Source organism: Pieris napi, chromosome 8, assembly GCF_905475465.1.
Source record: "Pieris napi chromosome 8, ilPieNapi1.2, whole genome shotgun sequence".
Taxonomy (NCBI): Eukaryota; Metazoa; Arthropoda; class Insecta; order Lepidoptera; family Pieridae; genus Pieris; species Pieris napi.
Window position 1 is genome coordinate 5,769,743 of NC_062241.1, and position 27,483 is coordinate 5,797,225.

The 27,483-nt window shown below is 31.0% G+C and overlaps 2 protein-coding genes across 3 annotated transcripts in view; one reads left to right on the forward strand and one right to left on the reverse strand.

The window, feature by feature from the left end:
- Positions 1 to 27,483, forward strand: part of LOC125051726 (fibroblast growth factor receptor homolog 1-like) — a 66,392-nt gene that overhangs the window by 26,224 nt on the left and 12,685 nt on the right. For both annotated transcript variants that reach the window (XM_047652254.1, XM_047652253.1), the window contains exon 2: positions 2,251 to 2,398. In XM_047652254.1, the coding sequence (XP_047508210.1) occupies positions 2,296 to 2,398 (103 nt within the window). In that variant the 5' untranslated portion in view covers positions 2,251 to 2,295. The remainder of the gene's footprint in view (positions 1 to 2,250; positions 2,399 to 27,483) is intronic.
- On the reverse strand, positions 24,735 to 26,021 carry LOC125051728 (biogenesis of lysosome-related organelles complex 1 subunit 2). The gene is made up of 5 exons (XM_047652256.1): positions 25,795 to 26,021; positions 25,449 to 25,561; positions 25,241 to 25,374; positions 25,053 to 25,164; positions 24,735 to 24,899 (listed from the first exon to the last, which is right to left on the reverse strand). The coding sequence occupies exons 2-5, from the start codon at positions 25,495 to 25,497 to the stop codon at positions 24,754 to 24,756; spliced, it is 441 nt and encodes a 146-aa protein (XP_047508212.1). The 5' UTR covers positions 25,498 to 25,561; positions 25,795 to 26,021; the 3' UTR covers positions 24,735 to 24,753.

A 27,483-nucleotide genomic window follows, 5' to 3' on the forward strand; every position in this document is an offset into this window, starting at 1 on the left:
TAGTATAATTTGATTATAACTAGTTACCTATATTTTATGGTTTGAACCGTTTTTTTTTATAAAAAAAAATTATATAACCATATTCTCTACAATGCATAATAAAATGTTTGCTTTTGGTCTAAGATCCCGCTGCAGGATTGGTGCGCTCATCGACTATTTGTTTAAAACCAAATTTTTATGTTTATTTATAATTAAGAGAATATATATTTACTAGGGTGCCTATCAAAATTTGGCCGCCATTATTTTTAATTAAATTATTTTTAATTGATTTTTGGTAAAAAATTTCGTTCATTTATTATTTAAATAAAATAACGTCTACATCACGGTAATTAATATGAAGATTCTAAAAAATCACGGGTGCCGTTGCGCACATGGCCGCACCTCTTTGCAGCCAGGTGTAAACAGGTATGATTTCGATAAATTTATACGTTTATAACCTATTTTTATTAATTATATGTCAAATTGAAGCTAATTTTTTTCTATTAATTATCATATAAAGTTGCTTAATTAAATCTGGCCGCAAATAAGGGCTACTGGCTGTTAAAGATAATAAATATTTAAGGTAGAGTGAAAGAGAGTTAGCGCGTAACATCATTTGTCAGACGAGGACAGCGATTGTCGGCTGTGCGACGCTTTTAAGCCATTGCGCATGCGTCGAACGTTAGTGTTCTCAACCACCGGGGAGTAATAGAGACGACTTATAATAAATACTCCAAAAATATGTAATTTTTTTCAAAATGACAAATTTAAAAATTGCAACAAAAAATTAATATTGATTTGATATATCGACGGTCTAGTTAGCAATTTGTCTAACTCCTTATTTTTTAGAGGGTGATTTTTTTAACATTTTGATGAAGCAATAATCCAATTACAAATTATTTGAATGATTCAAACTTAAATATTATATCTCTATTAGATATTAATGATATTAAATGGTTTTTTAAAATGATAATAAATTTTGAAGTCATTGTTTTTTTCGTACAAATAAAAGATTCTCTAAAATGGAGTTAGATAATTTGCTAATTAGAACGTCGATATTTAATATTAATTTAAAAAATAAAAAAATAAAACCAAGGTGACTTAAGTAAAAGAAAATTTTATTGCGAAAGTATTATTTAAAATTTTTATTAGATTTTATTCAAGTAATTAATTGTCTATTACATATTAATTAAACATTTAAGCAAATTAAAAAAATAATCTTATAACTCTTATATTTCCGTAACTCTTATTTAAAAATCTGAATCATCGGAGCTTTCTGTTGTACTATCATCGGAGCTATCACTTTCATCGCTACAAATATCAGAATCGTCGTTATCGGAAGCTTTGTTCGTGGATTCACATAGCACACTATTAACTTGCGTTGGAGTTGAGTCTCCCAGGAACCATGTTGGTTTTAAAAAACCATCTAGTACCAGCCAGCCATTATTTTTCTGGGCTGAATTTGTTGCAATTTTTAAATTTGTCATTTTGAAAAAAATTACATATTTTTGGAGTATTTATTATAAGTCGTCTCTATTACTCCCCGGTGGTTGAGAACACTAACGTTCGACGCATGCGCAATGGCTTAAAAGCGTCGCACAGCCGACAATCGCTGTCCTCGTCTGACAAATGATGTTACGCGCTAACTCTCTTTCACTCTACCTTAAATATTTATTATCTTTAACAGCCAGTAGCCCTTATTTGCGGCCAGATTTAATTAAGCAACTTTATATGATAATTAATAGAAAAAAATTAGCTTCAATTTGACATATAATTAATAAAAATAGGTTATAAACGTATAAATTTATCGAAATCATACCTGTTTACACCTGGCTGCAAAGAGGTGCGGCCATGTGCGCAACGGCACCCGTGATTTTTTAGAATCTTCATATTAATTACCGTGATGTAGACGTTATTTTATTTAAATAATAAATGAACGAAATTTTTTACCAAAAATCAATTAAAAATAATTTAATTAAAAATAATGGCGGCCAAATTTTGATAGGCACCCTAGTAAATATATATTCTCTTAATTATAAATAAACATAAAAATTTGGTTTTAAACAAATAGTCGATGAGCGCACCAATCCTGCAGCGGGATCTCGTACTATTTGCGACGCATATAACATGCAACCGCAAAGCTAAATACACTTTTGAGTTTCATTCAAGCTGAGACGGAAAGCGCAAATATGCTAGGAATTTAATCAAAAATAGCCCTTCAAAGCACGGTAAAAGGAAAGAGGATTCAAATAGTTTACTTCATTGTTTCAGAGGCTAATGGATCCCAACAAGACGAGTTGAGCTTCTAAGTGAAACATGAAGCGCACCGCCATTGCGTTTTGGCGCGAACTGCCAATCGCTGTCACATTTGCCTTTGTGACATTGGTATGCGCCGTTTCAGCCAGGGATATTGTATTAGGTAAGTTCATTTTTTATTTTTCTAATTTTTATTTTTTCTTTCTTCTAATTTCAGCCAGGAAAAAAACTTAAAACCTTTTTATGCAATACTGGCAGTATACTTTTTTCCTCTCCGACTAAAGGACAGATACAATCTATCTAATTTGATAAAAAATCTAGACCTTTAATGGAGTGTTTTTGAATTTTGTAATTCGTATGCGTTCCTTAAATCAATTAAATAATTATAAATACACATCATACTTCACCGGATATGGATGGCATGTCATTGGAAGTGCTAAATCAAACTTTAATATCTTGTCGCCAATTTTAAAATCGCATATAATATAACAAAAAAAAAACTTTAGCTATTGTCAGCTAAACCGGACACCGATTGAATTTGTATTGTAACTAAATTAAATATTCCTATAACATCCGTCTGACATATTAACGAAAATCTTCTGCAATACGTTCGGAATTTAAAATTTTCAAACGTCATCCGCATACAAATGTCAAAATCCATTTTTGATGGTGAGCGTGTCTCTGATTATACTGATATTAAATTGCATAATAATATTTATGTAAATGCAATTGTATGCAAAGTGCAACTTTCTTGACTGCGGTAGTTGTAAATAGAGTTTTATGACGGAGTCGTGACGGGTAAAATAAATGTCAACATTGTTACGTTGCTTTAATTTTAGTTGAAGTGCGAATAATTGAATTGATAAATTGAAATAGGTAAAACAAGATACTTACTACATTAATATTTTTACAATGACAATAAAGGTACTTAATGTACTTAAAAATAATCATTAGATATTCATTTAAACTGAGTTGCAGCAAACTTCCGTAATTTAGGGCATATTAAATCATTTTAAAAGTTAATATATTTGTATAATATTTATAAAGAACTACTGTATTTAACCACAGATTTCAAAAATAAGTTTATTATTATTAAAGAAAGGGGAAATATTATTGCGCGTAAATTATTCCATTTTCAAAAGTAATGACCATATATGCGTCATGTGACCATAAATCTGGGCAACGGAAAAAGTTATTACTTCACGGATTTAAATCGATTGTCGACAAATTCACCCTCTCATTTGGTCCTCATTAGGGCCCGGATGCATAGACAATTATTTTAATGACCAGTTAAACTTGACCTCTCCTTTCCTTTACATCACATTCCTACTTCGGAGGGTGGGGATCTTCTCTGATTGGTCATCACCGGACGTCATATGTAATCCTCGGTTGGACCAATCCGCTTCGTTTATGTTAATCTTCTTGGCAGTGTATTACTAGATATTAAAATATTTTAGATGCCGCCTACTTGGCCTAGGAAGGCCCATTTCAATAATAACATTCATTTTAACTGACTTTATTAAAATTTACCATGATAAATAAATAAATCAGTGGCGCTACAACCACTTTAGGCCTTGGCCTCAAATTTCTGAATCTGTTTCATGATCATTTTTAAATCTAATGGGCAAGTAGGTGATCAGCCTCCAGTGCCTGACACACGCCGGCGACATTTTGGGCCTAAAACATGTCGATTTCCTCACGATGTTTTCCTTCACCGTCCATTGGTGCACAGCCGTGATCGAACCTATGACCTCAGGTATGAGAGTCACATGCTGAAGCCACTAGGCCAACACTTCTCTAATTTTTTCTAAAATTTACCATGATAACTCAATAAAATATGTTGCCTGTATCTACATATTTCATATGCTTCATGTGTTACTATTACATGAATTAACAGTGAAATACTATTTTAAATGTTTTTTTAAATATATATTTTATAAATTAAAATGTTACATTATCCTTGTGTAACATACATAATACATATATATATTTTTAGTAACTGAAAATTAAAATAATCTATATATATAAAAAGAAAATGGTGTACTACCACCATTCGATGCGAAATTTTTCCAAGATGGTTTATGGCTATTTATTTTTAATTCCAACGTTCCTTCATTTTTTTATTTCTGTTTTACTTTTATGAAATTTTTTCCCGCTAATAAAAACAAAAGAGGCTTCCTAGAACCGCAAAACGTCAACATCTGTTAAAAACTCGATTTTCGAAATATTTCAATTTTCTTAGCGGGAAGTTAAAAAGAAGAATAATAAAAATATGAAAAAAAATAAAATAATGAAACATAAAATTTATTTTAATTCGTCCAGCAAAGCGGGCGCGAAACGGCTAGTTATATATAAACTAAATATCATCGTCAGAGTAATCTTATTCTTGGAGCGTACAAAACGTAAGACCAGTTCAAAACTATTTTAAATTCATCCCTAGTCCCTCTCTGCTTGTGGGGTATAATTTTATTTTCATTTTATTGCTCAATACTGTCACTTTTACGAGAGCTCGACAAATACACACTATCTCGACAAACATTTGCATTGATGATTCTGCATGTGTTTGTTCGTTATAACATCCTAAACAAATATGCGATAAAATATTGAGGACTTTTTGCGAAATCGTAAATAGCTTAAGTTCTCTGATATCTATTGACATTATTATGTGTTTAAAAATGATTTCATATCTGAAAAATCTTCATATACCAGTGATTAAAATTATCAATTCAAAATGTCAAAATGTCAAAATTCAATAAGTCAAAACCATCACCAAATTGCCACCCTTCGAAAGAAGATGTATAAGAAGAATTAATACTTAATTATTGGATCTTTCTTTCTATGTGTGCATTTAACAGTTGACATAAAGGAGTTCGCGCTGTCTTCTTTCTGAATAACTCTCAGACCCTTAAATCAATAAAATACGTAATCAAAAATCTGAAGCATCTGATGACCATTGGCTATACAAGATTGTAATAGAATTTCAGAATAATATTATCTAAAAATTAATAAAAACTAAGAAATATATTGTTAAAGGTTATTTGTAAATAATCATAATATTGTAATACATTTAATAAATTACGAAGTCAGTATCTTTGGTATTATCTTGTATTGAATGGAAAACATGATCATAGAGTCAGAGACAATAGACAATTTAATTTGTGCTTAAATATCGAATAAATTTACTCTTAAAGGTAATTTCTATTCAATACTGAGTAGCCATGTCCCAAGATGACAGCGATTTAAGTAAATGTCCATGTTTATATTACTTAAAAGGTAATATTAAACATTTTATAAACTTCACATAGAATCGTGAATTGTTATTTGAATTACGCGGCAGATTTTATGAAATCTAAATCTATGAATATTTCCTCAGTCAAATTTTATCACGTACCATTTAAAAAAAGAACATCACCAAGAATTTATCTACACATTGTTACCTTACACAGGTAAAGTACACCACGCTTCGAAAACTTTTTTACCAGCCAGTGTGCAAAACAGAGCGCATACGAATGAGGTTTTACTTAGGGGTGTATTCACGACTGGATCATCACGACCTTCCCAATTGCACATGCAAACTACGTACAGATTCCAGATATGATGTATTCTCTTAGGATGCCACGTCCGCCTCTGTCCCAGGACTCGTAAAGAACACCGACTTCCGTCGATACCAACTATTGGTATTCAATTGTGTCTATGTTAATACCATAGATTTCATTTGAAATCATTTCTAATTCAACTGGAAAAATAAGTTGATTTAATAGAATATTTTAATCACAATTATTATCTATAATAATGAAAAAAAACTTTTACTTTTTTAAACAAATATACAATAAATTATGAGAGTAATATTAGGTCGTATCAATAAACTTAATGTCATTACCATACCATTATTAACTCAGTTGCATATGTCAACACTGTTAAACGAGCGGTAAATGTCAAACTTTTATTGCTAATCCTTTCTCAGCCAATTAGCCTACCGCAGTCTATTGTTCTTAGAACAACCTATAAAAGTGTAGTTTTGAGTTTTACAACTTTTTTACATTTGCCTCTGTCCTTCAATTATTCTACGTATAAACTTACTTCCATACATTAAATGTCTGACTCTAATTATGACTAAAATATTTAACTTTATGCAGGGTAATTAATATTAAGTTAATTTATTTTATGTGGGCTTTCGCTAAATAATGACTGAGACTGACGTTCCCTCTATATTTTACAGTTAAATAATTATTTATTAATAATTATTTGCAATAAATGAAATATGAATTCCATGACTCAAGTTAACCAGTAACCAACTATATAAAAGGGTGTTAAAAGATCGTTAAAATTTTATAGTTAAGAAAAATAAATAGCGCGCTCAATCTAAGAGTCATACAATAAAATGTTTATAACTGAGAAAATAGACTCGGCCACTGTTGTTACGCAATGTCTTAAAAACTCCCTAATAATAAAACTTAATAGTAATTTTTAATCAAGGAAGAAATTTCTATCCTAATATTATGATATTTGACCTTATTTATTTCTTTAAGAGTTAAACGTAAAGTTTAAGTAATGTGCTTTTGTTTATTCGAGGTGGAAATATCATGATTTATGGGACTATCCCTTTCTTACCCCTATTTTCTTTTCTGTTCTATTTTTAATTTCTATAATAATAAACTATATATAATAATTAATTGGGCTTAAAATTTATAAGGCTTAAATATTTCATATAAAATCTTTTGCACAATCGTATCTGGATATAAACAAGCCAAAAAGGTCTTATATACCAAAGTCACACCCTATTACCAAAGTCTTATCTTCTTCTCTTGTTAGTATATAAGTGACGACAATGTCTTAAGATGTAATTAATATAACATTTAATAGCAATATATCAAATCACAAACAATTTTATGAATGTCCTTGTATTTGCCATAAATAAGTTTTCTCTGATTTACAAACATGACTCTTACGCACCTGAAATAAAGTATCATCTTCCGTGAATATGTATGACAAATTAAAGATTTATTTTCAAGTGTACTTCAGGATTAAATAAGCAATTAGTCAATAAAGCTTGTTTGGGAGATGCGACTGCGCAAGATTAATGTGTCCAATGCCAGCAATAATGAATTATTGTAGTACTTGCATTATTAAAAATGATGTATTGTGAAGAAAATGAGAATAACGAAGAAGATTTTTTCATTATTAGTTGTATTACTTATGGTATCCAAATTTAGATATTCCGATTACGGCCAACAAAAACAACTGTAATAAGTTCTTTAAAAGTTAACGGATACCTCATTTCTCTATGCTTCCTTAAATCATAACTAAGCATAAACATAATCCCACTATTCTTAGCCTATTATTTAACTAATAATATGTTATTAATTAAATTATTAAACGCTTCTAAACGTAAGTCGAACGTATGATTGAGTAAAACAAAAGTTTAAATGTGAAAATGTGTGTACTGTGTAGGCGCAATTTTTTTTTTTTTTTTAAAGACAATTCACACCAATTTACCTAGTCCCATGCTAAGCTGGTGAAGCTTGTGTCATGGGTACGTACGGACTAGGCAACGGATATACATACATATTATAGATAGATAGACATAAATACATATTTAAACACCCAAGACCTAAGCACAACACCAAATGCTCATCACATCGATGTTCGTCTCAGCCGGGGATCGAACCCGGGACCCATGGCTTCGCAGTCAGGGGTACTAACCACTAGACCAATGAGTCGTCTAAATGAAAACAATGTGTTAATAAATATCACATAGTTACAACACTTAAAGCTATCTTTGCCATTTTTAGAATCGTGTAAATATCACCATCACCTGTTCATATTAAGGCACCTGCCAATATGTCATTTTATGCACGTCGACACATGCAATACATTTAGTTAGTCAATAAATAACATTCGTGCACGCCATTTAAGAATATATCATTCTCAGACCCTGTGTTACTTGACTAGTGCCGATTCCTTCACATGACATTACATTGACATTACGTTATCAATCGAAGAAATCAAATATGTATATAAATTTAGTAAATTATACAGAAAGTCTAGAGATAATATTATCTACTATATAAAAATAAGTCGGATTTTCCTTCCTGACGCTATAACTCCAGAACACACGAACCGATTTCCACGGTTTGCATTCGTTGGAAAGGTCTCGGGCTCCGTGAGGTTTATAGCAAAGAAAATTCAGGAAAAAAATCAACAGAAAAGCGGGATCACCAAACGAAATGTTACATAAAACGAGGCCATCTGGTGGCGAAACGGAGTTCGCCGGGTTTGCTAGTATATTATATTTTAATGCGCTTTAATTCGGAAGTTCATCAATTTTTTTCGATCCCTTATAAGTTAATCTTAAAGAAAAAAAAAAAGTTGTTAGAAATATGATATGAATTTTGAGTGGTCATTCATTTTCATGTTTCAACATAAGATCCGACCTTACTTTTGGTAAGACTTCTAGAGTGTATTTTGCTGCGCCAAGTTTAAGCATTACGCATAAATCAGATAGATGTTACGCGTCAGCACATAATAATGTGCTTTCAACCGTCAAATTACTTGTAAAATATGGCAAAGTATATTTAACTTAGTAAAATGTGTGACGAAGCACGTCAGGTGACTTAATATATTAGATCCTTGCACTTCTGCTTTATAAACTTGCATTGAGTGATCAACAACCATAGCTAATGTTGTGATTAAAATGCAAAATTGTATTAACTGATTTAAAAATCTTTGGTTTTAAGTTTATTATAACATTACGTTCTAAATATGATCTGATAGTAAATTTAATTATTCATTTTAGAAACAATTTTTATTAACTAACCGGTGTCCCTTAACGTCACGAAGAAACTTTTAATTCTTAATTTGTACTTTGTATGTAGCTATTTTTATTTTAACAAAATGTGTTTTATTATTTTTTTACTGTTATGTACCGAACTTTTCTCTTAATTCTTAGTGTATACAGGTGTGATTAAAAAAAGAAAAAATAGTGCGTGTACTAATGTACGCGCGTAAGAAGTTATACTTCTTTGGCTTTCTTCATTTTTGTTAAATATTAAATAATTAATAATAAATATTTAACGTTAATAATTTAATAATATTTAGTACATTATTCAATTATTAATAAATACTAATAATAATAATTATTATTATTTATTATATTATTTATTCAATTTAATAACTAGGTATGTTTCATAACCTTTTAACTAAGTAACAATAGGTCTTTGTAAAAAGCATTGCTAAATTTCTTTGAAAAAATTATTAAAACTCCTTTATTTGTTTAAAAGGTACTACAAATGTCATTATGGTCATTCAAAATTATTGGCATAGCTGCTAACTTCACGCATATTCTATTTCTTTTTACTTGTACATTGTCTTATTACCATCTCGCTCGCGCACGCTCGGCGCCCATACTGATAACTTTGTGTCACGGTGCGCGCGCATCGTAAAATTTCACTCTCATCAATTTTTCATAACGCGCCTAAAGAAGTATAACTTCAAAAATATTCTTTACCGTCCAATGTTTACGCCGCACCCTCAACTATGGACTAAGAAATATTATTAGATAAAAGTGATGTGTTGTTATTAGCCAAAGAACAATTAATTATTATATAATTATATATGAATATGAATTATATGATAATTACTGAACAAAAACGAAGTCGCCCTCGATAAATATTAGCTAGTTAAAGTTCATTGCCTCGAGCTATATTTGTGATAGTAAATTGGCATTTTCTTTGCATTCTCCTCGATCTTGAAATGTTTCAGTGAATCACGCTTTAATAAACGAAGGTATAGGAGTACTGAAAAAACATTTGACAGGGCGTATCACAGTATATTATAATTAGATAATAATTATTAAACTGTCCAATTAAGGGAAACTTTTTATGGCTTATTATAACGATACAAGCTGTGATTGTGGTCTTACTCGCGATAATTAAGTCGTAACGTGATGTTATACAGCACAGATTTCATCAATAAATGGTCTATTTTTGAAGTTTTACTTCTTTTAGGTTAAAATGATGAGAGTAAATTTTTACGATGCGCGCGCACACCGTCACAAAAAAACCGATACCCTGGAGTTAGCTATAGTCAACATTTTAGTTTTAGTGATATTTAAATAAACTTTATTTAACCAGATAATGCGTTATAATAAAACTTTCAATGTATTAAATAGGTACCTTTTTTATATTGCTAGTGTCGTTTTTTCTAGGCGAAAGATAAAATGTTTGAAAAGATTTTTATCTTGTTACACATGTTATTGTATAAGTACAAACATGTTTTTTTATAGCCGCACCAACAAGGCCACTGTATAAGAAAAAACTAAAAAAGGAAAGAAAGTTATACAAATACTACGAAAGAATTTCTTTTGTTACACAAACACTTCAACATTATAATTCTTCAAGTAGGTACACATATTGTATTAAACTTCTATCAAGTAGGTAGGTAAAACACAACGTTTTAGCAGTTTAAACCAAATTTAAGCTACGGTTCGGTTAAGGCAGAGAATCCCCAAGTATGTATTTTCCTTTTAAAATCTCTTCAAAGAATACATCTGGTGTAAATAGTTAGCCTAAAGACCATTAGCAATGGGCCGAAACTTCATGTCAACGTTGTCCAACGCTTTTGATAAATGTTGGTAGTTTTTGCAAGTCGCAAACCTAATTTCAGTACTCTTGCGAACCACGTCCGCCTTTATGAAGTACGGACAGGGTTACCAGCTGCAAATAATAATAATGTAAGTATGGCAGTTTCAAATATTGTTGAACAAATTTTTAAATAGGTTCTACGAGAAAAAAATTTAGGCACACAGAAGAGAAGTTTTTTTAATTAGAATAAGATTAATTTGTAAGTGATCGAAATAATTTTAATGATTGACGCATTAATGAGCATAAATAGTATACATATTCTCTGAATTTTTACATTGATTTCTACGTTTGTTAAAAATGAAGGAACAGATGCGATCTGAGGCCAAGACCCGAACCCGTAAACGCGCTACTGCTGCTGGATTTTTATGTCTGATACAAGATGAGAAAACTTTCTCGCGGCTATACATTCTTACAACCTCTTATTCTTTCGACGTGATAACCCTACACATTTATTGCAGTTTTTGAAGGCACATGGTGTCTCATTCATTTTACAGTCTGTTGCTATTCTAGGAATATTCATATCGTGAAGTATTTTCGGCGCAGGTGACCAGATGTATACTGACTTGATTTTCTTTTGCAAATCTTATTTGTCTTTGAGCATCTGTCTGGATTTATGGCGGGCTATTTAAAGCTATAAGTGAACTCAGTCTAATTAGCTCTTACTCTTAATTATCATGATTTTAACGTCGTGAAGTGAAAATACACCGTTCAAAGCTTATTATTACTATGTTCAGGTATAATATTTCCAATCTTTTGATTACAATATACAATTTAAAATAAATCAATAAATCAATGGCACTACAACCTATTTAGGTCTGGGCCTCAGATTTCTGTATCAGTTACATGATCATTTGTCAATCTAATAGGTAAGTAGGTGATCAGCCTCCTGTGCCTGACACACGCCGTAGAGTTTTTGGGTCTAAGGCATGCCGGTTTCCTCACAATGTCCTCCTTCACCGTTCGACCGAATGTCAAATTTGCACATAGAAAGAATGTCCATTGCACAGCCGGCGGGATCGAACCTACGACCTCATGATGAGAGTCGCACGGTGATGCCACTAGACCAACACTGCTCTGACAATTTACATTTATTATATTTTCTTCTTATTAGATACTCCTAAACTACGCTACCCCTTCTCGGGAAAACGTTCTCCGGACCTCTCTATGAGTGGTTTTCTTTCTCCATTGGCTTTCTGCTAACGCATCTATATCTTCTATCAACCTTTTTCAAGGGCCCCTTCTTCTCCCTCTTCCCCTTGGTCCTTTCCATACAGTCAGCCCATTGCCACTTCTGCTTTATACTGTAAGATGTCTATAACTTTTGTGTTTCGTATTATTTTATCGCTTATTACTTTTTTCCCATTAAACTCTCAAGATTGTGAAGGCGTGCATGAATGGTTTAATAACATAGCGGTCATCGGATCACGTAAATAAACATTTAACTTTGGTAATTAAAATTATTCACTATTATCCCTTTACGGCCTTATTTTTTTATCGGGTCTCTAATATCTCATCACTAATAATTGTATGTTATCCTATTGTAAAGCCGATTTACGCTCACAAGTATTCAGAGTACTCACCTAATACGGAGATATAGGAACAATATATTGATAATTATCACAGACATTTATCTAGTCTTATCTTACGATATACATTACCCACAGATTAGTTTTTGCAAAGTTAATAGTCGCGGTGTTTCAAAGAAACGCTGTTTGTATCACAATTTTCTCACAAACATGTGTGGATAGAACAGGAATGCTATGCAGTTGTTTATTATTAATTTTATTACGGACGTTAACACAGACTGCGAATCAGGAAGTTAGATCTATAATGTCTAGTTAGATAGTATATAAGGTAGTTATAGATGGTATTTAAGGTACACAAATTTGTTCTGTCGTAAGAAAACCTACATTAATTTATTTCAAAAAATTCAGTGAAGCTACTGTTAAAATAAGAACGATATTTTTGTGCGTACACGAGCTACTAAACGAAATAAGAAAATATACCTAATCTGAAGGTGCTCCATTCATTTCTATAACCTTATTTAGCAGAGATTTATTGGGTTGTAGTTTTTGTCGTCTTTATTTATGTTTAAAAAACCGAAGCGTCAAGTTTCACAAAAAATTGCACAAAAACTTTTAAAACGTTTCAAGTCAATGTCAAAGGTGAACGTTTTTTTCCAAGATAAGGTAATTGAATATCTGGATTATACCGAATTTGATAAAATAGAGTAAGTTTTTGTGTTAAGATTAAATCTTAACGCTGTTTTAAACGCACATATACCACAAAACCTTTAGTTTAAATTCAGCTTCATTAAATTAACTCCTGTTTAAAAAAAACATTGTTTAAGACCAATGAGCCTAGAATTTGATAATATTTGGTGAAAATTTTCAAAGTAAACAAAAGTTTTCGTAAAATTCTTCATTTTTGAAGTTATACTTCTTTAGGCGCGTTATGAAAAATTGATGAGAGTAAAATTTGAACGATGCGCGCGCACCGTGACACAAAATTAAGAGAATGAAGTTGCCCACGGAAGATGCTACGGCATTGGACATAATTTAAAAACAACATTCGAATAATAATAGAATTTATGTTACACTTAATGTAAGATAATAATAATAAATATTTATCTATTTAATTTTTCAAATGTAAACTGAACTTTATTGACTATAATGACTCCTTTTCCAGTCTTTGATTATTTAATTGTAATTAATTATTTGCATGCAATCAAAAACTATTTTTAATAATGCCAAAGAAGTATAACTTCTTACGCGCGTACATGTACACGCACCCTTTTTTAATATGATTCTGAACATATAACTTTTAATGAATTATTGAATGATAAAATATACATCTTTGCTTTATCCGGCAACAAAGATGGGAATTATCAATTAATATTCTGCGCCATATATAGACCAGTAATCGTGAAGTTTTAAGAAAAAGATTGTTCACTGTTTTCTTAAGAAAATGTTACGTGTATCCGGAACTGTTTTTACAACAGATATCCGATGTCGTTGCTCGGATTACAGTAAAAACGTATAAATACGAGACGATTCACTTCTTGTTACAAGACAGTTAATAGACAATGCTTCAATAACTTTTGTATACGAATTTATTAAGCAAAAATATCACGTATATATCCCGTAAATTCTCAATACCAAAAATGTAATCCAAGGCTTAGACAAAGTATAGGTACAGTACACAAAGAAAAGAGTCACTAATCATAATGGTAACAATGTCTTTAAATTATATATTGTTTAGGTCTTTCATAGTATATTCCTAATATATTCAAAATTATAACCCAATCCAAAGAACTCCACCCGTATCACCGAGCGTTTTTTAAAGCAGTCTTTGCCGCGCACCACCACTATATGTAACCAGCTGCCCACTAAAAGAAAAGAAAAGAAAGAGCAAGATAAATAAATATAGTTTAAAAAAACTATAAAACACGCTTTTAAAGCACATCAAACTAAAAAGTGAAAAATAATTCCTAATTTAGGCTGAAAATGGTAATATATTTATTTTCCACTTTTTAGTCCTAGCAGCAATACGTGTTGTCTCAATTTAATCGTATTGCTTTGTGGACTTAAAAAAAATTTCATTGTTTTTTCGAGATAAACCTATGAAATTATTATATTGTCGCTGATTCTTTATAAGTGTACAAAGTTTGAATTAAATCTGTGCGTTTAAAGTGGGTCAAAATCGAGTCCGAAGGAGGCGGTTACATACATACATACAGATGAAGCTAATATAAAGCGTGTAAAAATGTACCAAATCAACTCGCACAAGAGTCCTCTTTCATTGAGTTTCCATGGGCAGTGGTGAGCCTTCTGCCCTTTTGCAGAAAAAAATATAAAAAAATATTTCCGTTAAATTAATTAAGGATCTCAAAAACTGTAAGCCCCATGTGACGTCATTCGATGTGAGGTCGAACATCCTATAACTTTAAAATGATACGACTTTAGCTTAGCCACATTATGTAACGTTTCTTCTAAATAACGACAGTTCTCTATATTCCACAAACCTTCAGTGTCGCTATATAAAAACATGTTTAAAATTTAGATTAGACCAACCATTACGAAGTCAATTACTAGATAATGCTTTTGTGGTTGTGCTAAATTTAAAAAATGTTAAAGCATACTGAACTCTATTATAATAAAATAAAGTTGAAAATGGTGAAGTAATGATATTTTAGTGCAATTTAAAAGGATTCTATTGCACCATGACGCGCAAATAATCGCATAATAACTTTGAATATGTTCCGTAGTTTTTGCCTGTCTGCAACAACTAACTGTTTATTGAAGTCGTCGAGTCTGAACGGTGGAGTATTTTGGCGTTTTAAGTAACCAATAGTCCGTAAGTTTATAACATCTATCACATGCATATGTTAACGTAAAATTGTAAACACCGTTAGATTGTAATCTATCTCGCGAGATTATAAACTGTCGAAAGATTGTGAACCTCAGCTTACTGCTTACAATTTAACGTATTATTATTCGGTAGATGTACTACACTAACTTAGTTATCATTCAAACTTCTTTGATCAATTACAGATTAATTTTACTTTCCAACAATTTCATATAACTACTATATTAACAATATTTACAACCTTAAGTAAATATACTTATATGTTTTCTGAATAACTGCTTCGGTTGAAAGACTGATAGCTACTTGTTTAAAGAACCAGTTAGTACAGAAATTTGTTTACTTTTCTACGGCTTCTTTTGAAAAAGCTAGTCTTTCGTTCAAAAATAGTTTTGATATTTGCTCTAAGTGGGTTATTTTGAGTTTTTATTTTTATTTGTTTGTTAATAATTTTTGCAATTCTTGTACTCTACCCTCTGTAGGTGTTTCTTTTTCATTGTTCCACATTAGGGTTGCCTGGAAGGAATCGCTTGTTAGCGATAAGGCCGCCCGTTGCCTTATAACTTTTGTAACATGTTTTATTTTTTTATTTTTGTTATGTGTATGTTTGTGAATAAGGTAATAAAGCATAAATAAATAAATAAGTTTCGTTTAATACCAATTTCCTATTAGCCTTATCGAAGATATATTCAAAGAAAACTCCTGCATTAGTGTGTACCTTTAACTCTATTTTAGTTATCACCCCAACTCGGTTCAAGGGCGCTCCTATATACTTCGTGGCTAAATGTTTTCTTTTGAGCTATTAAATACTATATTTAGATTTGTTTAGAAACTGTTATTGTGTGGTTTTCAGCGAATGCTTTTGTTGCAATAGTTTGCTTACTAGCTACCACAGTTTCCCTTGAGCTATTAAACTTTAATTCTGGCATAATTTATAAGTTTTCTGGTATTCAGGGGTTGATTTTAAGATTGAACCTTTGATTATTATTATTATTAAGTCTTTATTGCTGACACATACATTACCTAACTTAGGGTCTGTTTCACAATGTACGGATAAGTTCTACATAAGTTTTAAATTAGCTATTTATTACTTATTGGTAGGACAAACACTATTGTTGCGTTTCACGACTGTCAGATAGCGCTATTCGTCACATAAAGTCCATCATAAGTTATGAGTCCGATGAAGTGTCAAATAGCACAATTTATCTTCCAAATAATTTATGTGTTTGCATAGCTATTCGGTACTTTATCCATACATTGTGAAACAGACCCTTTATGAAATACTTCAGATGTGCCGGTTTTGATCAGTGTGTCCTGTGACACAGGCCTCTTCCAGCTGCTTCAATTCTTTTCTAATGTTAGCTCTTCTTCTCCAAGTTCTGCCTCCTGTTCTCTTTATATATCTCTTGCTCTGTCTTCCTCTTTTACATTTCCAGTGTCCTCAATAGATAATTTAGAGTAGTGATATAAAGTATCTGATTTTCGATTATAGGGAGTGCCAATTTATTTAATTAATTATAACAGTTACGAAGGTAATTGAAAAGTAATCTTCAATTTCTAAATAAAATATGAATTGTTTTTTTTGTTCATTAAATTATCGTTTGATTATTCACAGTAAATTAACATTTGTTAAATCTATTTATTTTATACGATCCCGCACTTACTCTCTTTTGATAATGTTTTGCAATGTGTAAAATAAATTCTTAAGTTAAAACGCTAACAACGTTTAGTGCAGTAATACATGCAATTAGTAATACACACAATTACAATTGTTTACTTAACACTACAAAACGCCTTTTGTCCTGTTTATTCTTTAAGGTTAAACACTTAAGTGGCGCCGGGAGTCACGGTTAAATGTTGTATTATGTCTATACTATAATGAAAAATTAATAAGTAAGGAGTTATTATTTTTTAGATTTCATTCATTTATTTGGCACTCATTTACCTCAATCTATCTCCGACTGGGTTAAGCTTCAATGTAGACATAATCTAAATATGATTAATCGCGTCTTCATCATTTCTTCGTCAACATCTAATAAAAATAATTATCTTTGACCATACAAGATTTTACTCGAAACCAAAAACTACTCTCTTCACTACAGCAAGATGAGATTTAATTAACAAATCCTCATTAGCTTATGAGTAATGCCATCTATTTGAACGACGCCGGGTGACTAAGACTAGTCTTGTTTTTCGTCTGGGAACCGTCTCGTGAGACAAGGTCAGTGAATCATGGACAAAAATAATGTTTGCTTAGTGATTATGACAGTTTTATTGGGACACTGATTTTCATATATGTACTTAAAACATGATTTAACATCATTAAAGAATAGACTGTATAAGTGTGGAATCATCAGTAGGTACCCTAATGCTATTATTATAAATCGGCATGTCAATTTATAGTACGATGCTCTTGGACTTTAAATTGTGTTCTATTTTTATGCAGGTGCGATAATCACCTAACTTAAATCAACATTATTAAAATTATATTTCCAAAATCAGCAGTCACATAGCTTTTACCTCTGTACATCAGACTTTTATGGTAAGCGTCACTTATAAACGGATTTTTGCAATTTTTCATTCAATTTATAATTCTTGGACCTTGACGAGTTCCGCAGCTGATACATGTATCTGTTATATTTGTTGAACACACAACCAGACGTTGGAGGCTCAAAAACTTACATATAAATATAATGTATATGAACATAGAGGGGCTTAGGTAATGTCCATCTATTAATAAAACAGTTTACATCGCGAGGCACGTTCTTTCAATTTTAACATTTCTCGTTATATTAATTACCACAAATTTCAAACTTGTTAAGGTATTCAGATTTTCATAATAACAGGATAATGAAACTAAATGTGAGTCATCCCCAAGAAATTTGCGCGGGAGTACAGACGGAAATTCTTAATCTGTGCATTTGATATCATCTGCCACGCTCTATAGTCTACACTCTACACCATTTACACGCGTTTGTGAATATTAGCGTATTTGAAACGTACCATAAGAGTTGACAGTTTTATTATTTCCTATACTATACAAATATCGAATCTTAGCTGGATTTATATTTATTTTATTTTAGGACTACGTTTATAGTGTACAAATGTAATTATATGATAATGCTGTATACGTTTATTTTTAAATAAAAGCTATAGCTTAAGTAACCTCACCGAGCGCTTAGAAAAAAAATTTTAAGCGCTCCGTTGGCGAATTTGAAAAAAAACCTAAAGCATAGACATCTATACGTTGGAGCTGTCAAAAACTATTCCAATCGTATTGTCGTAAGTCAAGTATGACAAAACCATCAAAGAGTTTTTAAATGACCAATTTCTCTATTTATTAAATTGTAAAGCTACATATTTTATACCAAAAAGTTTCGTGATTGAACAGAGGAATACAAAATATATAAGTAGTAGTAATCCAGTATGGAAGTAGCACACAACTATTAGACCACCACAAGCGAAGGGCCTGTCCTACTGACTTGAAAAGGTGTCATACTTATCATCACGTAAATCGTAGCTCCAAATTTGACTGCCGAAGTGTAACTGTACTAACACGGGTTTGCATTCAACACATCACTTATAAGGGACACACATAATACGTCATGCAAAGCATGTATTGCTTATATGCATTGGACATAAATAATAGAACTGTCAATTATTCTCTTTTAGGCGATGCGGCATGGTTCGTGGAAATCGCACAGGTTACTGTATATATAGTGTTTCAGTAACTTAGCAGATGATCCACATAACCTTGAGGTACTATGTTCGATTTCCAGTGACACCATATTAATGTAAGGTATAGGACTAACTTACATATGACACATGTGATCTGTGTGGCAAATGTTATACAAAGACGTTTTGACTTTAAAAAATGTATAAAAAACTTTCACTCATCAATCTCAATCACTTCAATGCTAATTAAATGGAATATTTCCATTTTATCATTAATATTATTACTCCTGGAATGGAATATTTTTTTCTTTAAGTTTTAAATTTGTTCGACGTCCTGGTCCTGGACAGAAAAACTGTCCATAGTTTATGTTTACATCACACTATTGTCAAGTTTTTGATTATGTATACAATACATAATAATATTATGATTATTACTTTTTTATGGTTAAGTTTAGTTCTTGTTAGTATTTCTAGCGTTACATGTAATTTTGTAAATTTATTATGCACTTTTTGCACTTTACCCTCAGTTGGTGGTTCTTCTTCTTCTTCTTTTTTTATTTTTCTATACTATGGTTGCCTGGAAGAAATTGCTTGTTAGCGATAAGGATGTCCGTTGCCAAATAACTTGTGTAAGCTTGTAACGAAGTGTAAATAATAAAATAATCAAATGAAACTAAATGATAGCTACGTGACGAATATTAAATTAACTTTAGAAATGAATTCATCTTTAAATAGTTAGTCTCTAGTATCATTATCCGTTATTCCACATTCACCTGCAGTATGTAGCTCGGATATGTGTCAAACAAACAAACGTAAACATCTCATTGTTCCCGTGACGCACACGCGCCAAAACCGGTTTGATTCTCGTGAATAATGACGTATAAACACGTATTAAAATTATTAATAGCTTTTCCTTGCATTCGGTTATGATTCGATTATATTATCAAGTAAATTCACAATGTTCCTTGTTAAATGTTGCGTAGCTAATTTGTTGCACGATCTTTGTCTGTGCGAATTCCGATGATGCTTAAGTAAGATTCAGAAACGAGACTTAGTGCTAACAGTGTCTTCCGAATGTCAAAAATTTATTTTGACGTAAAATATTCATAAAAAATAATTATTTTATTTATTTGAACAAAAGTACTCCATTTCTCTCATTCAAATTGAGTTTTCTCTATGATAAAATAACTAATGAAAACTTTCGTTAGTGAAATTAGGTTTATTTTATAAGTCTATTAATATCAATTATGTAGAATCTTATACTTTATCTCGATAACAATCTGTTTACTATTATTAAAGTATTGTGTCGTTCGTTTCGAAGTCTTATAATTATGGCCTGCAAGTCTATTTGCATATTGAATGTTAAGATTCTACTGATTGTAAAGTACATTTAACTACGTTTCTGTACAATGTAATTAAGTAAACTGAATATATTTATTGTATTAAGATATATTCTTTAAATCTATTTTAATAAAAGAAGGTGTTTGTGTTGCAACTTCAACACTGCAATCTGTTAATATTTCATAAATTACCTTTTTCTTATTATACGAATATAGATATAGAGTATTAAAATATTGACTTATATCCGGAAATATAACGGCATAGATTTTTAATTTACCCGGATAACCGGATACGCGGTCCTGTAATGACCCGGAAAGTGCCCGTGACTAATGTTTTCCTGACCGTTATTTGGGACAGCGACGGATAAATTAGTTTTTGACTATTGAAATGGTAACAATGTTTTCTTCCCTTGATTTCTGTATGTTTTGTTGAAATTAAATTAAAACCTCTTTTAATTTTAATAGAACGTCATAATTATATAACATAGAATAAATTTATAATAAAGTAGACATTACGGAATAATTCTAGGACTACCTACATTTAAATGTATTCTTTGTTAATTAAAAAAACATACATTGCCTTGCCATGATTTAAATGTAAAGGACATGGTAACTATGGCTACAAACCTGGTTATGGAACCTTATCACTCTATATTCTAACCATTATATAATTATATTACGAGAACATATTCAAAAAGTTTAACATCATACTCAGAACTCCAATCTTTACGTTACAAAGTCGTAATTCTATGAGTAACTCAGCCCACGTGTTGTAACCCCAACAATTCTGTGAAATTGATTTCCCACAAATCAAACTAATTGAAACTGCGCGTGCGTCTAAATTTAAAACGATACCAAAGTATAGACGAAAAGAAAGATATTTGAGCTAATTAGCAGTAATGTAGTTTTTGCTTGTTCGAAATATGACGATACTTCATAATGGGAAGGGCATGGTTTAAATGATCCGTAGGTTCTTTTCTACTCCGGTACTTTATTTTCCTATATTGTTCAATATAAAAGAGCAATTTTAGTACCTAAAAGCTCTAAAATTTCTAGATTTCTAGACTTTACTTTACTAAAGGTTTTGATCTCTGAGTTTTGAAACGTCGAGTTATGTAAAAAATTTCATTCATCCGCGTTATCTGTTAGAGAAGTTTTAATAAGGGTATCCATATAATAAATGACTAGCAAATATAATCGGAATTTTCAAGATTAAATCGAAACTTAAGTGAATCTTTTGAGGCTTTAATCATATATAGAGAAGTAGAAACAGGCTATTTATATTCAACTACGAGTACATTTTAATCTTTTAAAATTTCGAATACCGAAACGTAACCGAAATCCGAGGCGGAAACGGATGTGTCGTTGTCGCCTTTTTAATATTACCATTTGATTTTATATTCCGCTCGTCTCTTGGATAGTGGTGATTAAAAATAAATATTCTCTTTTCATCTCGACCGCTATGACTTCCCAAATATTTGGCTTTTGAAGTTTTTCCCACTTCCCACAAAACATATTTCAATTGAGTGTTTTTATTTATATTAAATTGGACTGACTCTTTGAATTGTTAGCAATGTTTTACGTTAAGGTTTAAAGTGAAATTTTTATAAATCTATTATAAATCAACGATGGAAGTACAATTAATATTTCCTGATTATTACTTAAGGGTTAATATAATAGGTACTGTGGAGGAAGGATGGTGCTGCTCTTTCTCCAAATGGAGGACCCTCCACCAGTCTTACCGAAGGCTGGGGTTAAGGCCCTCAGCGCCTAAGGTCGAGAAGTTGTGTACATATATCCATAGCCATCAGAATAACTATGTTAACGCGTGTGACGTCACAATATATTTAAATTGACCTGCTAGTTTGCCTCTTGTACTTATCTACATTTGGCACTCTACTATATCTATGACTTTGAAAAATGAAGAGTTGCCTGAAATTACTCCTAACGTCAATCATGTAATTAACCAACCCAATATTTTTAATAAATTCCCCTCTAAAAAGTAGACGTGTAATTAGAAATAACTCGTCCACAACTCAATATTAGTTATGACAGAAAATTACACCATCGCTCGCGCAGGAAACGATGCTATTCCTAAATGTCATACGCCAAAACTGATTCTGTCATGTGACACCTCACAGGGGACATTATACGTAAGTGACATGTATTGCGTAGAGAATTGAATTTAAAATTGCGTGTATTTTTAATGAAGGGCGATAGAAAACTTGGTTTCAGCCGTATCCATTTTTGAAATGACATTGATATTTGACGCTTCAGTATAACCGTTTTAGTTTGCTTTTAGTAATTACTGTTATTTTTTACCCAATAGTTCAGGACTATATAAGACACCCGACACCGACACCTATGTTTTTTTCTTACCAATTTCGAAGCAAAACTCGCTAACAAATATCGCGCTATATGTGTATTTACTTATGAGTGTTGTGCAAAGCTATATAAGTTGTACAGAATAAACATTTAAATAAGGAACGATTGTCGACAATTGACATAAAAGAATCGATGTATCGTAATGTTCGTCAAGATAATTAATTACAGCATTGACATTCACTTAAACAAGGGTCAATCTTCAGGGTAATGACTTCCCATGACTACTTACAGGAAAAGGTTATTCCATTACGAGAATGCTCCGATACTTGTTAAACTTGAAAATATTCTATAATTTAAGCTATTGATTCTTTTTCAAAAACACACCTTTTATTTTTATTATAATATGTATGTAATTAGTTAGGTACTACATTTTAGGCATGGTTTCGTCAACCGACAGATTCAATACGGTAATTCGGTAGACAGCGTACATAAGCAGACTAAAATAAAACGAAATAAATATTATTTATAAAAACAAGAATCTTGTAAGCATTTACTAAATCCCTGATGGTTATTTCTATAAATCTTTTAGATAATTTATGGATTATTTTCTTGTAAATTTGAGTTAACCTTATATCATGAACGAACAGAATGATCTATAAATTATAATAGAAATTCCAGTTACGAATAAAATATTGCATAGAGTAGCGTCCCAATAAATCCTCATAGATTCCATGCATACCTTCTACAAAACAAGCTTCTAACAAAAATCTAATATTATTATCGATGAATAGTTAAATTACATTTGGGTTCAGCTTTGAGTAACGTTAATTGTGGATAGGATAAATCCTACTAAGTATGTTTATTAACTTCAATACATTCATTTTTAATGTACTTATGTTTTTATAGGTATATATTTTATAATCGTTTGTTTGTGTGTAAAGTAAACTGATTAGTAAGTTTATTGCTTAGAGAGTTCGTTTTGCATGTAAAGTAGTTAAAAATTAACTAGGTATTTTAGATAGTTTCTATACACATTATATATTATTACTAGAGTCTAGGTTTTATCAAGTATTGATATACTTCGTAGATAGATAATAAGTCGTCGTTCGTCTATAATTAATTCCCGTTAAATAAATCATTAACTATGCAGGTAATTTTAAGGTTGGTTCTACTAAAAGTATAGGCGCAAGTTACTCCCAACACGCTAAATCTGTCCGTTACGTACCAAAAACTAAATAAAACTTATATACCTACTGTGTGTTACAGATTAAAATAGAGATTAACGCCTAAATACTTATATATTATAAACAGTTCCAATGAGTATAATCAATTAATCACAAGAGCCTTTTATATATCCATTAAAATATTTCAAATATGTATATTGGTATAAAAATATACATTACTCTTATTACCATTACGTAAAAACGTTCATACATTTACGATATTAAAAACGCCCACGTTCTGGATCACGGCCAAGCAATCAAAACCCCATACAAATGTTGAATTACAAAAGATTCGTATTTCATACGTCTTGTTAATTTATTGTTTTATATTCTTGTATATTTTTCTAAATATATAACTAGCCAATACCTTAAAAGCTTAAATAATAAAATAGAAGGCAAAGTAATAGCTTTAGAATATTTGTTGTTCTGTAAATTTGAGCACACGTCACTAAATGTACAGACTAATTTTTGTACGGCCGAGGCACTTTGATTATTTGAACAGTAATTTATTGTAATAAATTATATTTTTTGACGCCTTACAGTTTTTTACTCTGACGCAGTTCCAATTTTTATGATTTATTTTCAGTTTGACATTAACAAGGCAACATCTATTAAACGATGCAAGAAACATAATTTACTTTAAAAAGTGTGATCTAACAAATTATTCAGTGGGAGAAACGTTTTTGATTTATTACACAAAAGATATTTTTGTTATGGTATTTGGACAGAAGACTGCATAAAAAGTTGTTTGTGGATATAAATTTCATTAAAGTTTAAACTGTTAATTTTTTAAGTTAATTTAAGTTTGCGAATGAAAACAACTCCCTATGTTACAAACACCTTATTAAAGAAAATTAATAAATTCTCATTTTTTTAGATCATATTCAATTACATAATTTGCAAACTTCAGGAGTAATAAAAAACGGTTGTAATATAATTAAATTTTATTTATTTACTCTTTTCACATAGCTCTTCAAATTGAGCCTTCAGCTGTTTGGTGTAACTGTCTAAGCGGTATGCATTTGCTTCAAACTGTGTTACCTGAGAATCAATATCATCAATTTGCTGCAAAAGTGGTAAAATGCTAGTATCATCTGAAAAGTGTGTTATTGTGTGTGATTAGTTTGTCAACAATAAAAAATTAAACACAGTATTTTAGCAGTTTTGAAACTTACTCCATAGAGAAAAGAATAAGGGCTTTGTTTGAAAGTCAGCAATCTTTCAACCCTAAAACAAACATTACTTACACATTTTGTTGTATTCATTCAGGGTTTTTTCCAAGTTAACAGTAAGGTTTTTAAGATCAGCATACTTTGTTATAGCTAATCTGTTAATTTCTTCCAGCAGTATATAATGATCCTTAAATATTCATTCTTATTATTCTCTTAATGTATTTTATAAAATTAATATAAAAGAAACATTGCATTTTCTATACCTGACCCGCTGTTACTTCACCTTGAAGGTAATCATTAGTCTTTTTAAACAATTGTGTAGCAAGTCGACTTATAATGGGATCATGAGGATCTAATACTTCAAAACTTGAGCAGCTTGGAGATACATGCAGGTTATCTGCAATAAATATGAAGTTAGGGAATCTGATAAAATAATATTCGATTTTTGAGATTAAAAAGAGCAAAACCAACCTCGGTTCCTTTCCTCTGCTGACCATTTTTCACGATCTTCGTCAGACATTATATATAAATTTAATGTAACACTCAGCTAAAGTGCTTACAGTTGCTGTTAAAGATAGTGAAATCTGTAAAGAAATTTTTATATATTACGATGTTTCATAATATTATCCGTATAATGTAAATATATCGTATAATGTATCGTAAATGTATTAATAAACCAAAAAATTCCATTCTGATAAAGCTTCATTTTAAAGTGGTATGTAAAACAATACCAAATACTCAAGCGTATATATAAATGTTTAAGTATTATTTAAAACGTTAATTAACATTTCATATATTGATCAATATTTATTTTTACCTTTAAAATTTATTCACGGCCAAACTTCGTCTCAAGTCTCAACTGTCAGTTGGCAACGTCAGTTGTCATTAATAAGTTGTCACTTCTTATAATTTAAATCCACAGCTATTCAATTTATGTCACAGTGTTATACTTTTGCGTTCCCCAGCGTATAAGTAACATTGCTTCTTTATAATTTTATCAAAACACGCACTACAACCAATGACCAATGGCTAAGCCGGAGTGCGCACACTGCATGCCGAGTCGGACTGCGAGACACTCTTATAAGCTATAATTTAATGACGTAAGTAGGTACTAGCGTATCGTACTCATATGATACCATTCATTGAATTTGAATACCGATATATGTTCCAATTTCTTTTAATAGGATTTTTTTTTCTCGGCATTTGTATTAATCGAGTATATATATACAAAATATAAAATATATAAAGTCATCTGTAGCAGTTTGCTCCAGAGCATGCGTGGTAATGTATTAAATTTTGGCGCCACATTTACGTCTTGTCAATTGTCAGTAGCAGAATTTCGCGAAAAAAATTAATATGAAGGAAACTACTTATGGTAACCAGCGAAGTCGATGAAATTATAATATCGTAAACGGAATCAACTATGCGAACCGCTACAAACGGGCTCATAAGTATATATGGGTATTCAATACTCTTTATTAAAATATTTAGTGTATGAAACTGCGTTACAATAATGTATAAAAATACTCGCATCTTATAATTGAAAACCTCGCGCATTTCTTTTATTTTATTCAAACTCGTGTTTCAATATCATATAACAGCAATACCAACTTAAATTACACGTTGTTTAAATGTTAATTAAGAAATTAACAGGTTATTAAGAAATTGACTTTTTTTGTTCGTCATTAATCAATCTTAGACATATTCGTTCTCACGATACAAGTTGACGTATTGTTTTAACAAAAATGATTGAATCTTGAGAAAGTTTTTTTACTGTTCAAGGGCACAGGTCTGCATCTGCTAAGCAGATGCACTCACTACGGCGACCTTTAACGTTCGCGAAAGAAAGAGTGATGAGTAAGAAATGAGTTATTTTTATCGATGTTTGAAAACTGGATCTTTGATAGAAATCATATATTTTTTCGGTCGCAATTTTAATAATCATTGAAGTTTATTTAACGATACTTACCCGAGTTAACGTAAGTTAACTAACTTTTAGGTAACTAAAAGTTTCAAATAATTTAGCAGATTACCAATTTATATTCGTTCAGTTAGTAATAAAGAAATTATTCACACGAAAATTGGCAATGAATATCTCAATTCAAAATATTTACCAGATTTATTCGGTACAACGAACTTCGAAAAGGTCGCGAAAGTCATATCCAGTGAGTGAATTCATCGATGTCGACAGAACAAAGCACATCACTGTTCTAAGGCAATATTTCACAGGCCACAAATCTGGACGCCCATTAATGTTTCAACCAAACCCACTCTCAAAACAAAGAAATGCAACATTGTCCCTACAATTGGTGTCGTAAAATGTCCTTTTATTTTTTTAGGACTTTACATTTAAGTAAACTCTAAATCCATATAATGCTGTTAGGAACTTTAATTAATAGTTTTATTATTTAATAATATCTATTTAGATTTTTTTTTATATTTATATGAACAAAAATCCTACTTTAACTTATCATGGTTATATGTTATAACCTATCCACACTAACAA